Source organism: Castanea sativa, chromosome 5 (genome assembly GCF_040712315.1).
Source record: "Castanea sativa cultivar Marrone di Chiusa Pesio chromosome 5, ASM4071231v1".
NCBI lineage: Eukaryota > Viridiplantae > Streptophyta > Magnoliopsida > Fagales > Fagaceae > Castanea > Castanea sativa.
Window position 1 is genome coordinate 52,088,495 of NC_134017.1, and position 18,342 is coordinate 52,106,836.

An 18,342-nucleotide genomic window follows, 5' to 3' on the forward strand; every position below is an offset into this window, starting at 1 on the left:
TTTTCCCTCCATGTCAGTAAATACTTGAGTACTGATGCTAAAAAATTTTAGGAGTCAGGGGGGGCAGGTGCCCTCCTCGGCCCCCCCTGGCTCCGCCAGTGATCTCTACAAAAACATAAGAAAAAGGACCGTTTTGAGAGCTAGGGAGAAAGTGTTAGCCAGGGAAACAAAGTTTCAGATGGAGAAAGGGAGAGCCAAAATATTGAGAGGATTTTAAAGGAACCGGAAATGAAGGCAAGAGATGAATACTGTGGGCACCCAAATGAGATTTCATATTAGCACGAAAGTAATTGATTTTACATCATATTCATATTATTATATATTATTATATATTCGTATATGTCATATCATCATATCATATCATTTTATACTATATAATAGAAGTTGAACTTAGAAGTCGTAGTTGCGCCAAGTGATAGCACTAAATTGAAGAAACTTTTGTACATTTAAAAATATCATATTATATCATATCATCATATACTATATAATAAAAGTTGAGTTTAGAAGTTATGATTGTGCTAAGTGGCTGCACCAAATTGTAGAAATTTTTGTACATTTTTCTATAAAAAAAAATTAGATATAATTTTTTTTTTTTCTCTTATCTTCTCCTCCTATAATTTCTAAGTTGATAAAAATTTTTAATTTGATTACATTCCAAATTCTTTGTCTAATCCTTTTATTATTAAGAGTAAATAAAATCTCATCTCCAAAATAAATGAATTGCAATGCCATCATTTTTTTAGTTGATTTTTTTTAAGCCAACCCTATCATTAACATATAATTAACTACACAAAAAATAATTTATGAAATGTATTCATCTCATACTGGGTATTAAAAATTAGTATTTTAAGTCTATCTTTTTTGAGGAAACGGAAAGGAAAATTTTTGGATCTAACTCTCTACTTCTTTTTATGAATGTGAGAGGATGAAGTATCATTTTTCGTGCTGTAGAAGTACCTAAGAATTACTCTCCTGTAAATATAGAAGAGATAATCCTTTACTCAACTCCACTTATGTTGCTCCCTTAATATATCTTTTAATTAGTTTCCTTTGGAGTGCAAGCACTGACATTTGGCTAAATAACTACACAAATAGTGCGATAATCAGTTCATGCACCACCAACAATCAAAATTCACCTTTAACAAAGTTGGATGGGGAATTTAAAAAAAAAAAAAATTAAATCTAGTAGTTCATTCATTGCTTTGTATGATATCTTTAGGGCATAGTAGTGAAGATGCAAAGATGGTTGCAATAGGTTTCAAAGATTGGAGTTTATTAATTCTGCTTTGCATGTGATATCTTTGGGCACATAAGTGAAGATGCAAAAATGATTGCAATATATTTGAGAGATTGTAGTTAAAGCTTTATCCGTAAATATCATACTAAGCAATTTTTTTTAAAATTTTATTTTATAGTTGATCAAACACAAATTTAGAAAATAGGTGGGGCATAATTCAAATCTAGTGCTTCACACGGTGATTAGAAAGTGCCACTAAGATAAAATGCAAGGTATGATGGATAAAACTTTGTTATTTACTTAACTTCTTTTAAAATCAAATATAGAATTTATATATTATAAATATGGTGGTCGCTCCATGAGTATAAGTGCTTGTGGAGTGTAGGGGACAAAGATCAGGATTCAAATCTCTAAGAAATAGAAGATGAGATCAAATAATACAAATTGTTATTCAGATTGGAATGCAATTTACTTTCTTAGGTCTGTAAGTAAAAGTATCCACACAATGACTTCAATACTATCATAGTTTTTTTTTTTTTTTTTTTTTTTTTTTTTGTGCTAGGTTTCATTACACTTTTAACTATTTTGGTGGTTGGTAGTTACATAAATTTTATTGAACAAATACACAAAGAGGTTTTTTTTTTTTGTGTGATAATTTTTCATCCATTCTAATACGAGGTTTATATGTTTTTTCACAAAAATTACACGTTTAAAACTACTAATACGGCCAAAAGTGTCATAAGTCTAGGTACAAAAAATGAACATCAAAATAACATTCATTTTTTATAGCTAGCCTTATAACACTTCTGGCCGTATTAGTAGTTTTAGATGTGCAATTTTTGTGAAAAAACATTTAACTTCAAATTAGAATGAGTAAAAAATTATGACATTAAACCCAAAAAAGAAAAAAACTCATCATAAATGCAAAGTGCGTATGATAAGACTAGTAGATAAATAGTAGTATGAATAATGTCCATGCTAGGTACATCCTCCTAACCAATAAAGCGCTATCAATATTCATGCAAATGTGACATCATCTAATAATTTTTTATAATAATCTACATTGTAACTCTAATGGACCTAATAATTTTTCCCGGGCTTCAACCCCTTGAATTTTCAAATTTTCCATTGATAATACTGATAAAATGGGAAAAATTTTAATTGTTAGGGAAATTATCGGCCTACCAGATTCTTAGATAAGAAAATATCCAAAAAAAAAATTCAATTGAAAGTTGAAGCAACCCATATAAAATACAATCTGGCCCATAATCACCTTTACAAATCCAAGCACCAAATCTCATCCGCAATATAAGGAAACAGAAAAAGAATCCTTTCAAAATTAGGATTCCTCTTCTATGTAAATCAGGAATAAGGACTCGTCCAAATACAAACACACACACATATATAGAGATCTAATGCTACCTGAAAAAAAAAATCATAAAAAATTCTAACACAGACGCTGCAACATCTCAACACTTTGCCTCCACAACCCAACTCACTGGTTGTACTATAGGCGGACTCAACGAAAGTGGTCATTGTATCTCTCTCTGTTGGTATGTTTTGAGTGTTTGTGGTTACTTTAAGAGTTTTTGTTTGGCCTTTTTTTTGCCAAATAATATAATTTTAGAAAATATTTATGAAAAAGTACCCAGTCAAACTTATTTAGTTATATAACATTTTTTGGAAACTCGAGTTTGTCAATTAATGACAAGTTGAAGTAGTTGATATTTGCAGTATATCTTGTTTATTAGATTTAAAAATATAACGAGTGGTCAACAGCAAGCATCTTTTTATAATCTAAAATTTTTATTTTTATTTTTATTTTTAAATTTGATATTTGTGGCTGGCTTGTTATGGTTGGTTTGATGTTTATATTTGATAACAATGGTTTGAGTAATTGTACTAAGTTCTTTTTCTTTTTTTTTAATTAAGAATAAGTTACTGGTATCTGCTTTTTTATTATATTATATAATTATATTTGATCAGGTATCATGTATAATTATTTTATTGAGAAAAATTTACACAATCGTTTGGTTTTTTGTCTAACTGCAAATATAGAAATTACTAAAAAAAATTAGTTTAGAATCAATTATAAACTACGTACCAAACAATTGTGTAATTTCTAACTAAGCAGCGACTCTCTAGACAATATTATAGCAATTTATTATAATTTGATAAAAAGTATTTTTTGTTAATTATTTGTTCAATTGATATTAGTGGCTGGACCAATTAAATTAAATTATTGTTATAGACTTGTTTATTAAGAAATTGAAAGATTATAAAATTCACTATTCAGATTATCAAATTGTGAATAATTTTTGGAGAACCATCTATCATTGATGCATATTCTAAAAGAAAAAGTGTTACAAACTTTGCTCAATCCTTTACATATATCAAATGTTGAAATTTCAAGTGCCAAAACACCTAGAATAGCTCAAAGATTTGAACCTTAATAAACAAATCTTGTTCCCATAAAGGCATTGCTATGTAATTTAGTTTAGAATCAAATTATACATGATTTTAATACTATGAAGGAGTGCAGGGCACAACTTTATTGAGTCAAAGTTAATTTATAAACTAAAGAATTTTTTTTTTCACTTAAGAACTTTATTATATTTACTTTGGCTCTCCATAGAAAAAATTCCTTGCTCTTCTACTGGTGCCAATTGAGCTGAAAGGGCTCTTGGTTGTGTGGATGGTTTCTAGTATGACAATTTCCATTAATATGACTTGTCGCACAATGCATTCTCTCTCTCTCTCTCTCTCTCTCTCTCTCTCTCTCTCTCTCTCTCTCTCTCTCTCTCTATATATATATATATATATATATATATATATTATAACAATCATAGCAAGTTGACATATTATTCCTTTTAGCTGTGTCTTAGGATTATAATCATAGTGTAAAAATGTATTCTTAATTAAGTCATTAACATTGGATTAAAAAAAATATGCAGAGATGGATTTTTCTGCTGATTGCAAACCAAAAAATATTGCTGGGGGGATTTGGAACTTCTAACCAACTCCTTTAGCGAAGAAAACTTTATTGGAAATGAAGGGGATAAAAATAGTAAGTGGATGGAGACAGTGAGGACGGATCGACACCATGAGTAACCCAGCTATGACGGTTGGGTGTTGCTGAATGTCCGTCTTGTATAAATTAATTATGGATGCCACGTGGCACGTCGTTTGATATATTTCAGATAAGCTTTTGCTTTATCCCCACGCAAACGTGTATATTTGGACTTCTTGCGACGCACGTTTGGGAAGACCCCTATATGGAAAGGAACTTGAGAAGGAAGTTGTATCCTAAAAGAAAGGTAATTCTACTCAATATAAATACCCCAGAAACCCTAGGTATGAAGGTACGCATAATATTCTTAACTCTGGCACTCTAGGGTTAAAGGAAGGAGATTCTAACTTGACCTTCGGAGGGTATTTGGCCGACACCACACCGGTGCTCTCTTTTAGGTCCTTTGCTTTCTTTTTGCGAGATATTGCTTTCGTTCGAGGAGCGCTTGCAACTCACTGGTGATATTTTCGGCATCATCGGTTGGCGCCGTACGTAGGAAATAGAGGAAGAAAATCTTCGATTATTTTTAGCCTCGCTCTATCACGAGACAAAGAGTTGCATGGCACTCACCCGATCGATGGCGACGAACAACAATCAAGGCGACGAACCACGTACCACCGCTTTGGAAAGGCGAGGTCCAAACGCTTGCGGCGGCGGTTGAGCGCCTCACTAAGCGAGAATCATGATTTGGAAGAACGGTTGCGGCAAATAACCGCAAATCGAGTGCACCACGGGAAGATCGGGGAGGCGCTAGCCGAAGGAAGGAACGCGGAAAGACCGAGGGCGGCAACGCTCCGACTAGACCCGAGCGACAAGAAACCAATCCACCACTTGCTTTAGACACGGTGCCGACTCACATAGCCACCGAGATGCGGGAGATGAGGGAACGTATGGATGCCATGATGAACGCCCTTAAGGGACGGGTATCCGGCAATACGGACGACCTAGTCCATAGAACGGATTCACCATTCACGGCGTTGGTGAATTCATGCCCCGTCCCTTCAAAGTTCAAAATGCCCCATGTGGAAAATTATGACGGATCCAAGGACCCGTTGGATCACGGAGTCTTTCGGAACAACGATGCATCTTCGGGGTGTACGGACGAAATCATGTGCGAGCTTTCCTCACCACTTTGAAAGGGCTGCGAGGGATTGGTACGGCAAGTTGACGCCTAATTCCATCGGCACTTTTAAGGAATTAGGAGCGCGGTTTGTGTCACACTTCATTGGAAGTCATCGACACAAGAGGTCTATTGCATGCATGCGGGAATTAAACAACGAGAAGGTGAGACATTGAGGTCTTATATAGCCCGCTTCAATAAGGAATCCCTCTCGATAGACGAGGCCGACGACAAGACACTTGTGGCGGCATTCACAAACGGGTTACAAGAGGGTAAGTTCTTATTTTCCCTATGTAAGAATGACCCAAAGACTATGTCCGATGTCTATTACGGGGCGACGAAGTATATGAATGCGGAGGATGCCATGCGGCGAGAGACGACTATAAACCAAAGAAAAGGGAGAGAGAGGAAGATATGAAACCGGATAACGGACGAAAAGCGGCTAGAACCGAGAGATCGACGAGAAGACCGGAGACCCAAACCACCTTCGGGGAGGTTTACAAGTTTCACCCCCTCATAGCCCCGATTGACCAAGTGCTTATGCAAATCAAAGATGAAGGAAGCTTGACATTCCGGGTAAGTTAAAGGGAGATCCGAACAAAAGGCCAAGAGATAGATATTGCCGCTTTCACCGTGACCACGGCCATGATACGACGGACTGTTATGACTTGAAACAACAGATCGAAGCCCTTATAAGGCAGGGAAGGTTGCAAAGGTTCGTGAGGAAGGAAAGAGCTGATCAGCCCCAGGAACAGAACCCTAGACGGGAAAACGAGCGTCCCAGACCACCGGTGGCAGACATACGGATGATAATGGGGGGCAACGCTTCAGTAGGATCGTCCAAGAAGGCCAGAAAGACTTATTTGCGGACGGTGCAAAGTGTCCAGTCGACGGGACCTTCATTAGAAAGAATACGGCGGAACGACTCCAGTATCGAGTTTTTTGAAGACGAGGCCCGGCGTCTTCACCACCCCCATGACGACGCACTTGTGGTCAGTATACAGGTAGGAGACTTCAACGTCCACCGAGTTCTAGTAGACAACGGGAGCTCAGCAGATATCCTTTACTATCCGGCGTTCCGGCAAATGGGGATTGCAAAGGAGCGCTTGATCCGGCGTCCGCGCCCCTCGTTGGCTTTGGGGGAACCCGGGTCCATCCTTTAGGATCCGTCACGGCGGCGGTGACGGTAGGAGACTACCCACGACGGATAACTAAAAATATCTCCTTTCTAGTGGTTGATTGTTCCTCGGCATACAACGCCATACTCGGACGACCTACACTCAACGCATGGAAAGACATCACTTAAACCTACCATCGATGATCAAGTTTCCCACAGAACATGGGGTTGGAGAACTACGCGGAAATCAAGTAAGCGCAAGGGAATGCTACGTGGCCATGATGGAGATGGATGACCATGTACGGACAATGAGCATCGAAGAACGAGAGAATAATGGCGAGAACCGTGGAGACATTGGAAGAAGTCCAACTAGATGATTCAAGGCACGATCGAACCACCGGGATAGGGACCTCGGTCGACCAAGCGATTCGACATGCGCTTCTAATGTTCCTTAAAGAAAACCAAGATGTGTTCGCATGGAGCCATGACGACATGCGGGAATAGATCCGGCCGTCATAGTTCATAAATTGAATGTATCACCTTCCTTCCCCCCGGTCCGACAAAAGAAACGCGTGTTTGCTCTGAGCGGGATCGGGCCGCGGCGAGAGGAAGTGCGAGAAGCTACGAGAAGCGGACTTCATACGAGAAGTGTACTACCCGGGCGGTGGCGAATGTGGTAATGGTCAAAAAGTCAAATGGGAAGTGGAGAATGTGCGTTGACTTCACGGATACGAACAAAGCATGCCCTAAAGACGGTTACCCGCTCCCACGGATTGACGCTTTAGTCGACTCAACCGCAAAACATGAGTTGTTGAGCTTCATGGACGCCTTCTCGGGGTACAACCAGATTAAGTTGGAGAAGACGGATCAAGAGAAGACATCATTCGTGACGAGTCAAGGGCTTTTTTGCTACAAGGTAATGCCATTCGGGCTCGAGAATGCGGGAGCCACATACCAACGATTAATGAACAAGATGTTCGAGCACCGGATTGGCCGGAACGTCCAAGTCTACGTAGATGACATGTTGGTAAAAAGCGTAAAAGCGTCGGATCATGCGAGGGACCTCCGGGAGACTTTTGACACTCTTCGAACGTACAAAATGAAGGCTGAACCCAAGCAAATGCGCATTCGAATGCTTCTTGGAAAGTTCTTAGGGTTCATGGTGTCCCGGCGGGGCATTGAGGTCAACCCGAAAAAGTGAAAGCAATTATGGATCTATCCCCTCCAAGGACGGTGAAGGAAGTGCAAAGCTGACGGGAAAGATAGCGACCTTAAATAGATTCGTATCAAGAGCAACGGACAAGTGTCTCCCTTTCTTTAGAACGCTAAGGAAATCTTTTGAGTGGACGGACGGCGCCAAAGGGCATTTGAAGAGTTGAAGGCATATCTGTACGCCGCCATTACTTAGCCCGTCTACGCCGGGGGAGGAATTATTCTGTATCTTCTTGTCTCATCGGCGGCGGTAAGTGCGGCTCTCATTAGAGAGGAAGGGAAGGTCCGAAGCTTGTGTACTTTGTGAGCCGGCGCTGCGAGGCGGCGAGGAGAGGTACCCACGGATAGAGAAACTCGCCTTCGCACTTGTAAGCTGCGGCTCGAAAGCGAAGCCGTATTTTCAAGCACACACGATAACAATCACGACGGATCGGCCATTGCGGAGAGCAATGCACAATCCTGAAACCGCCGGACGAATGGCTTTGTGGGCTATCGAGCTAAGCGAGTACGATATCCAATACCGGCCACGAACAGTGTGAAAGGACAAATATTGGCGAGACTTCATTGCGGAATTCACTACACATGAGGAGCGGGGGCGAGAAGAGACGCCTACATGGAGAATTCACATAGACGGATCCTCCAATAAGCATGCGGGAGGAATCGGAGTTGTACTCCATACCCGGAAGGAGATAAAATTGAATCTATGATCCGTGCGGAATTCCTGCTACGAATAATGAAGCGGAGTATGAGGCCACAGTAGCGGGATTGGAGCTCGCGATAGCGGTAGGGCCGGGAAGGCAATGGTCTACTCCGATTCCCAAATCGTAGCTAGCCAAGTTGATGGGAGTTATGATTGTAGGAATGAACGAATGAGAAGGTATCTCGAAGAAGTGAAGGGTCGGACGAGTGCCCTCCAATTCACGATAACTCAGATACCGAGAGAAGAGAATCAAGAAGCGGATCGACTCGCAAAGGCTGCTTCGGCCGAACCTATGGTCGTCCCGGAAGCGAGGTATTGTCCTTCGTCCAATATTCATCGTTACTAGATAATGTTCGGGTGCGGGAATTAACCCTTTGGAGAGGGTTGGACGGTTCCAATCGTGGCGTACCTCAAGGACGGCAAGCTTCCGAACGGGAAGGAAGAAGCTAGGAAATTGAAGGTTAGGGCTGCCCGATTCATGCGATCAAAGGCATCCTCTACAAAAGAGGATTCTCCCGACCTTATCTAAGATGCACAGGCCATGACGAAGCGAGACTACGTAATGAGGGAAGTTCATGAAGGGATGCGTGGAAACCACTCGGGATCAAGATCTGCGGTACACAAACTACTCGGGCGGGGTATTGCGGCCGACAATGCGAAGGATGCCCGTATGTACGTAAGAGCTGCGATAAGTGTCAACGATTCGGCAACCTTATCGGGCGGCCAACGGAGGAACTCACACCCATGACGGCCCCATGGCCATTCGCACAATGGGGGTTAGACATCATGGGTCCATTTCCAATAGCGGCAAGACAAGCGAAGTTCTTGGTGGTTGGTATCGACTACTTCACCAAGTGGGTGGAAGCGAAGCTCTTGCTACTATCACGGAGAAAAATATTCGCGGCTTTGTATGGAGAAATATTGTTTGCCGATATGGGATCCCGAGAGTGCTCGTGTCGGACAACGGGAAGCAATTCGACAACGATGCGTTCCGAGATTTTTGTTCTCGAGTGGGAATCAAGAATCACTACTCGTCGCCCGCTCGTCCACGAGGCCAACGGACAAGTTGAAGTCACGAACCGGTCCTTGTTAAAAATCATCAAGACCGGCTCGAGGGGGCAAAGGGCATATGGCCGGACGAACTACCAAGTGTCCTATGGGCGTACGGAACAACGGCAAGGACGCCAACGGGAGAGACACCGTTTCGATTGGCGTTTGGTGCGAAGCCCTCATACCGGTAGAAGTGGGATTGACGAGCTACCGCGTGGAAAGTTATGACGAGAGTAAGAATTCGAAGCATTACGTCTAGAGCTTGACCTTGTTGATGAAATTAGGGCAACGGCGGCCGAAGAGCGGCGCGGTACCGGGACATGATGGCAAAACATTACAACTCTAAGGTTCGGCACCGGGACTTCAAAGTTGGAGATCTAGTGTTGCGTAAAGTGCTTGGCGCTACGAAAGATGCATCCACAGGAAAGGCGGGTCCCAGCGGGAAGGTCCGTACCGAATCATCTCATGGCGCGGGGAAAGGAACGTACTACTTGGAGACATTAGACGGAAAGAAGTTAGGCCACCCCTGGAACACGGAGCACTGAAGAAGTACTACCAATAGTGCGGCGGTCACAATACCTCTTGCCTTACTTTTCAGTTTAAATGTTATGGCTTTTTACTTCTTAGAGCTGAGTTTTTCTTTTTCATGAACAATTTGGTTTATTGAAACTTATGAGAGGAATTTTTTATACATGCTGATGAAAGTCTACAATAAAATCTACAAGTCCACAAAGTGGACGGATCACCCACAGGGTGAAAAACCTAACGTCCACAAAGTGGACGGATCACCCACAGGGTGCAAAACACGAAGTCCACAAAGTGGACGGATCACCCACAGGGTGAGAAATCTACAAGTCCACAAAGTGGACGGATCACCAAAAAGGGTGAAAATCTACAAATCCACAGAGTGGACGGATCACCAAAAGGGTGAAAATCTACAAGTCCACAAAGTGGACGGAACACCCAAAGGGTGAGAAATCTACAAGTCCACAAAGTGGACGGATCACCCACAGGGTGAAAAACCTAAAGTCCACAAAGTGGACGGATCACCCACAGGGTGAGAAATCTACAAGTCCACAAAGTGGACGGATCACCAAAAAGGGTGAAAATCTACAAATCCACAAAGTGGACGGATCACCAAAAGGGTGAAAATCTACAAGTCCACAAAGTGGACGGAACACCCAAAGGGTGAGAAATCTACAAGTCCACAAAGTGGACGGATCACCCACAAGGTGAAAAACCTAAAGTCCACAAAGTGGACGGATCACCCACAGGGTGAGAAACCTACAAGTCCACGGAGTGGACGGATCACCCACTCGGAGATAAACTCACAAGTCCACAAAGTGGACGGATCACCCAAAGGGTGAGAAACTTACTAGTCCACAAAGTGGACGGATCACCCAAAGGGTGAAAAACCTAAAGTCCACAAAGAGGACGGATCACCCACCGGGTTAGAAACCTACACGTCCACAAAGTGGACGGATCACCCAAAGAGTAAAAGAAATCTCGTTCACAAAATAAACGGTTAGCAAAAACACATTTGAAAGGCCATTCATCAAGTGGACGGGTTAAGCGAAAGCACGACGGATAATGAGCAAGCAACATGCAATAAAAGATTCGACAAATCAAAGGTTAAATTACAAATGACGGATTAAATAAAGTTCTCTTACAACGGTCATAATATGTACAAAAATGCAAGTGTCCTATTCATTCTTAGGAGGAGAGTTCTCGACCATTGGACCGTCATTTGGCTGCCGGGAGGTGGAACTTCGCCTTCGTCGAGCTGGAGCGGTGACGGCAAACACTTCTTCGTACTTTCCGAACGGACGGATTGTGCAAGCGTTTGCCCTTGAGCATCGATAGATATATGGGATACGTCCGGATCGGGGTACGATGACTTCACACGACGGATGGCGTCATCGAACCCGTCAGCAAAGGAGCTCCCTAGCTCCGTCCGCAGGAGTTCAGAATCCCGATATTCTAGAACGGCAATCTCTTTTGCGTTGTGAAGCTTGGATGTTGTCTCCGTCAGCTGCTTCTCCTTGTCCTTCAATATCTCACGAAGATGCCCGTTCTCTTTTTCCACCTCCTCTCGACTGCTCCGAATATTTGAGCTTTACGTCCATGTTGATCTTGTAGGTCTTCAACTCGTGCGGCTCATCCTCCATCGTACGGCTTTTCTTTCTCGGACGGTCCATGGATGTCTCATGATTGAGACAACGGCCATGGAGCCCTTTCATCATCACCATGGCACGGAAGCAAAATACAACGTTATGACGGATGTGAAGGAACTTAGTAACAATATTAGACGGATTCAAAATTACGTGCAAGGGTGAAAAGACCCGTCTCACCCATAGCTTCCGTTGAATGGTTGCCGAGGCTGCATAGTCGTCGGCTGTCGGCATAGACGACATCTTCTCAAGGGCATAGCTAGAATCCTCCCGGAAGAGAACGGGTGGTTTCTCCTCGGAGGTTCTTTGGGCCTTTCATCAAGCCTTTGCCTTTTCCATGCTTGACGCCCGTCTTCTGCCTTTAAAGCCACGACGGGCTCGGTGGAGGTCTTTTGCTTCTTGGGAGGACGGTCCGTTTTTCAACTTGAATCCGTTTTGACGGTACGGGTGGGACCGTCCCCTTTGTTTGACCTCCCTCTTGCTTTTTCTTCGCCGCTGTTGTTTAATGAATGCTTTCCTCTGGCGGCGTCCATCTCTGTAAATCAAAGACGGATGAGAGAGAAGATAAAAAAGTAAAACGAGAAGAATTACGGACGGGTATAATTTTGATGAACTTACGTTTTCGAATTCTGTTATCGTATTGACGGGCGGCGGATGAAGGTTACGGTCCGTCACAATACCGATGAAGCGTATCGAGTGTGACGAGTTGAGCCCAAGTCCTCTCTTGCAGTTTTGTTTTGTTGAAGATTTTCTCCGGAAAACTCCTTTGCTCCAAGTCAACTTGTGGACGGTCCCGCGCTGCAATAAAGGACGGTTAAGCCTAAAAGAAAAAAATGAAAATAAAAAAGGCGGACGGAAGCAAAAGGGATACACATACCCGACGGAGGCATTATGCCCCATGTTGTGTCGACGGGCATATTAGTTACATCTCTGGATGACACATCCATTCGTCCCCTTCTAAAAAGAAGTAACGGCTCTTCCGATCTGTTCGAGTACGGAGTGTCAGCGACGAGCCTCGATAAAGGACTTCTAGCTGCGAAGCTATACATCCCCTTGGACTTAACAATCTCTGTCGGACGGTAACAATGGAAAAATTCTTCCACCGTCAACCTTCTGGAACCGTCAGACATTGCCCCGTATAAAACCTCAACCCCAATGAACACTCTCCAGGCATTGGGGGAGATTTGGGTAATGGACAGACCAAGGTATTGAAGAAGTCGACGGTGAAGAGAACTTAATGGAAATCTGAGCCCCGCCTTTAAAGCTTGCTCGTAGATCCCAACACCGTCTACTCCCTTGTAGTAGCATTTCTCTGATTTTTTGGGAAGACGCAGACGGATGTTATCCGGTATTTGATACTTGGTCCTAAGTAAGTTGAGTTGGGATTCAGTCATGGACGACCTAAAATCATTTACCGTCCAGAGAGGCAGCATGACGAATTCCCTAAGGCCATCTGGGCCAATCATTGACTGGACGGGGGGATCAACGCCGTCCAAACTACTACTGGACGACTCTGAACTCTCTGTCTCTATACCATCGTCAAGGGAAGAAGAGGTACTTGACGAATTCCTCTCTTCACTTGAAGTGTCAGGATCTCTTGGACCTGACGGGAACTTTTCATCGTAGCCCGCCCCCTCACGGGCAAACGACTGGTTACTTGACGCACTAGACATTACCTACATTTATGACGGTATAACCTAAGATACCGACGGTTCTAAAGAAAGTGCATATACTTAAAACAATGAAATTCAAAGAAAGACGGAGAAAGGTTTGTAATACATACCGGATTGAGACGGTTTCTGACGAAGAACGACGGACGGATCTGTTGAGATGGCAGGAAGGCACGATAGTTGTGACGGTTGTGCTCTGCTCACAAGTTTTTGATATGAAGATGAAATGAGGAGAGAAAAATCTGGCTTTTTATAGAACAGAGGGCACGGAATACGAAGCGACGCCTCGCTTTGGGGAAATATCCAATCCACGAGGGCCACGTGCTCTTCGTCAGAAGTACGGGCCACGTGTCATCCGTCATGGTATGCCAAGGCCGTCCCCATTTAATACATTGCTTTTAGTCATTCCATGGATCCGTCAGATTATAAGGACGGATCCAAGGACTGAAGGGGGCAACTGAAGGGGATAAAAATAGTAAGTGGATGGAGACGGTGAGGACGGATCGACACCATGAGTAACCCAGCTATGACGGTTGGGTGTTCTTTGAATGTCCGTCTTGTATAAATTAATTATGGATGCCACGTGGCACGTCGTTTGATATATTTCAGATAAGCTTTTGCTTTATCCCCACGCAAACGTGTATATTTGGACTTCTTGCGACGCACGTTTGGGAAGACCCCTATATGGAAAGGAACTTGAGAAGGAAGTTGTATCCTAAAAGAAAGGTAATTCTACTCAATATAAATACCCCAGAAACCCTAGGTATAAAGGTACGCATAATATTCTTAACTCTGGCACTCTAGGGTTAAAGGAAGGAGATTCTAACTTGACCTTCGGAGGGTATTTGGCCGACACCACACCGGTGCTCTCTTTTAGGTCCTTTGCTTTCTTTTTGCAGATATTGCTTTCGTTCGAGGAGCGCTTGCAACTCACTGGTGATATTTTCGGCATCATCAGGAAAGATAAATTTCGGGAAAGTCTATAGGGGGAAAACTCAGCAAGGTCAAGAAGTTACTGTCAAGATATGGCTTCACCCTGATGTTGGAAGAATTGCCAGACAATATGCTAATTATGGTCTTACCAGACTGGAGGTATGTATATAAATACATTACGCACGTTTCTTTCATTTATTATTTACTACTGCTACTACATGTTATGTTCAAAAGAAGAACTACAGAAAATAAAATTGATTTGCTTCATCTTTGTTGTTGTTGAGTGAATGCATTTTTCTGACACATCCAGACGTTGTAAATCACCCCAATTTGGTAAAATTGATTGGATATTGCTGCGAAGTTGAAGATCACCACTTTGGTGTTGTCTATGATCTTAGATCAAAGGATACTCTTATCAACCTCACTGACAAAGGTAAGATTAGGTGTGTGTGTGTATATATATATTATAATCTTCGTATATTGTGACATTTTTGCTGTTTGTTCATCTGATTCATGCATTACATACGTATGAACTTTAACCATTGATGCCCACTTCCATCGAAAAAACTAAATGGAAAGTGCTTTAATTGCATTTGCAGATGATTTAACTTGGAAACAAAGAATGCAGGTGGCATCTGCGATTGCACGTGTGCTTGAGCATTTGCATTGTCAGAATCCCCCTTACCTACTTCACTTTGTTCACCCTGCTCTTATAATGCTTGATCAGGTCATCTTTGGTTTTCTTCCATGCTTTCAATAGACTCACTTTTGTTTTATGAGCAAAATGATTCTAAAACTTGGTGTGATTTGATCTTCATTGCTTCACAGGATTTCAATCCAGTACTATTCGACTTTTTTTTTCTAACTGGTGGAGCTCTTGGTGAAAAGCAGTATCTTCTGAACCAGGACGTCATGTTAATCTCAGATATTCCCTATTTAGACAACAGTTTTTTCAAGACAGGTATCTCCATTTGTGTATTAATGTATTTCAGTATTTAAAGTTGTGTGCATGTTGTTGTTGAGGCATTCCTTGCATTCTGGTTGTGGAAGATTTTGTTTTGCTAGACTTTTTGACTTCTGCTATCTTGTGAATGGTCTTCCATTTGGTTCCTGTTGTAGTGGATCTAGTTATAATTAAGTCTTGGTCAACCATCATAGATTTGAATGGTTGTCAAGTTGAACTTGATTGGCAAGTTTGCTTGGGTTCCTTTTTACTAGGTGCCAAGCTTTTAACTTGAAATGAATGACGCATTGTCTTATCTGGAGTGAGATGAATGAAGTTACAATATTTTGGCTGTGTGATGCTCAAGTTGTGGTATGGTGCTATTACAATTTTGGTGCAAGATGTATCCCTTCATTAGGTTTGATGACTAAGAACCCTAGTTTATTCTGTTTTCCCTCATCTCTTTACTTCATATTTGCTGTTTTACAGCTTCAAGTTGTTCTTCAGCAACTTCAATTGTTCTCTACCTATAAGCTCTTTCACTTTAACATCTATGCATCAAAGTGAGATGCCCTGAGAATTTCTAGTATGAATTTCTCAATTTTCTAACACCTAATTACTACCAAATAACTAGCTTTACCTCACCTAATTTCTCAATTTTCTAACACCTAATTTCTAGTATCAGCTTGTCAGCAGTGCTTTTAATAAAGTTTTTGGTGCTGAAACTGAAACCCTGATGACTTCTTAGTTTCAAACCTTCTGTCCTGTATCATTTTGGTTTCAGATTCAGCCTTTCATCTCGTCTATTTTAGCCTCCTTGTGATTTGTTTAAGCTCTAACTATCTCATATCCTAACATGATATGAAGAGGCTAAATCTCTTGTTTACTTACTTTTTAAAACTAGGAAGCCTTTTATAAATACTCGTTGCCCCTTCAACTAGCATTCAAACATATGAATCCAGAACAATATTTCAAGAGTAATAGTCATAGTTTTCAAAAACTGCAACCTAAAATCTGTGTTTTCTTGATTGTTTCAATCCCAAGCTATGTTTTCTTGATTGTTTTTTTTCAACGACCTTTAAATCCAAGTGCACCTATTTTTACCGTTAAACACTAAATTCACCCTGCCAAAGAAATTGTGCAACCAAATTCAGTTATGATTTGGAATGTGGCAATGGGCCAATGGCACTTATGTGTTGTATTTGGCATTAATGGAATTCCTGTACATTTTTACATTTAGAAGGTGAACTTACAGTGCAAGATATTAAGCTCTTAATTCTGTAACTTTATACAAATTGATTGTTGCTACTCATAGCTTTACTTTTTCTTCGATATTGGATGTTTTGAGCTATAAAACATTAGAGACCCGTTTGGTAATGTTATTCTAATAATGTTGCTTAAATGTTGTGAAAATACACGTGGTGAAAAAGTATTGTAGAAATACGTATTGTGCTGTTTAAACAATAAAAAATATTGTTTAAACAATGTTTTCAAACAGGCCCAGATGTTAGTAGGGTTTTTTTTTCTTTTGTTTCCTTCTATGTACTAGGGTGGCACACACTTTTTGTGCACTTTTAGAAAATGTTTAGTACTTGTGTCAGGTTTATATTCTTTGGAGTCTACGTATCAGGTTTATAGTGTTCTATATCGTTCTATATTCTTTAGTGGGCAACCATATCTCGGATGTGCAAACCATAGGAGTGAATAGGAAGCCTGACTGTGAGACTAGGTTTACCCTTTTGTTCTCTTTTATTTCCTGTCCCTGTCTGTTGTTTAAAGTTATGTTTTGCCGTAGAATAATAGCTTGGACCCATGAGTCTTTTGGCATTCCAATTGTACTTCCCCCCCTCTTTTAATTTTACTATAGTACTTACCAAAAAAAATTTGTAACAGGAAAATGGGGGCCGAGAGCAGATCAGTTTTCATTTGCTATTGTGCTTATTGAACTCATATGTAAACATGCCTTCGGTGGGGAGAAGTGGAAATATGATGATGAACTACCTGAGTTATGGGCTTGGGTAAAATACAAGCATTCTGGCTTCCAACCAGTTGACTGTCCACTCGTGCATGAGAGCCTGAAGAGAGAACCTGGATTTCATGCTCTTGATGGAGTAGCAATTACAAAGTTGATATTTCGTTGCGTGGTCTATCATCAGATACGCCCCACGATGTCACAAATTGTTCAGTTCATGGAGGGTTTACGTCTTTTCACTGGGGGTCTTGGTGGAACAGTACTGGAAAGTTTATTAGATGAGTGGGATGCTGATGAATCTTCTTCTGTGAAGAAAAAGAGAGGATGTTTTCATTTCCCTTGTTTGGTTAGGAAGAAGAAGTAAAGAGAGAAAATAAAATGTTTGTGGAGGACCCATGAAGGATTTCTCTTTCATCTAATGAACCAAACACGGAATTGTTTGTCGGTGTGAATTAATTATCACCATTGGAAGTTTTTTTTTTTTTTTTTTGTGGTCAAACCATTGAAGTTTATTCTTAATAATGGTCTTTATTTATTTATTTTTATTTACCCGTATCTTGTTTATTATGTATCTTACAGTAATTTATTGATTTATTTTTATTCAAAAGAAAAATCTCTAAGAATAATGGATTGTTTACAGTGATGTTATCATCTATATTGTCATCTATATTTATACTATAAAACTGAATTCTTTGGCTTTTTGTTGACTTCATAATATATTGTCACATCAATTTTATTAGTTCCACAATTTTCCAAATTAGCATTTTTTATTTTCTCAATTAAGTTTTTTTTTTTTTTTAAAGAAACACTATTGGCCTCTCTTACAAAAGAAAAGGAGAACACGCACGCTGCTTCTAACACAAAAACCCGAGAATGCCTATCCTAGAGCCTAGCCTAATTTGTGATCTCTAGCATTTCCCCCAACCCCCGAGTGACTATAAGATTTCAGTTACGATAGTAGCAGACTACCTATAACCATCATGTTTTATTTTATTGAATACTTATATATGAAATAGAGCATAGAATTATTTTTTAGTGTTATTGAACTTGAGTTTGGCTTTAACAAACACTCAATGTTCTTGTTGTTTATTTCAAGTAAATCTGCCATGTTTTTCCACGGATTTTAGATAATTAGAGTTAATTGCCT

At 41.0% G+C, this 18,342-nt stretch overlaps 1 protein-coding gene across 1 annotated transcript; it reads left to right on the forward strand.

The window, feature by feature from the left end:
• Positions 1-4,225: 4,225 nt before the first annotated feature.
• LOC142635391 (putative serine/threonine-protein kinase PBL21) lies at positions 4,226-17,559 on the forward strand (the record flags this gene model as incomplete). The annotated part of the gene is made up of 6 exons (XM_075809552.1): positions 4,226-4,304; positions 14,306-14,438; positions 14,562-14,713; positions 14,880-15,007; positions 15,109-15,241; positions 17,117-17,559. Coding segments are annotated over 6 exons (1,068 nt in total), but the record flags the coding sequence as incomplete, so codon positions are not given.
• Between the last annotated feature and the right edge of the window lie 783 nt (positions 17,560-18,342).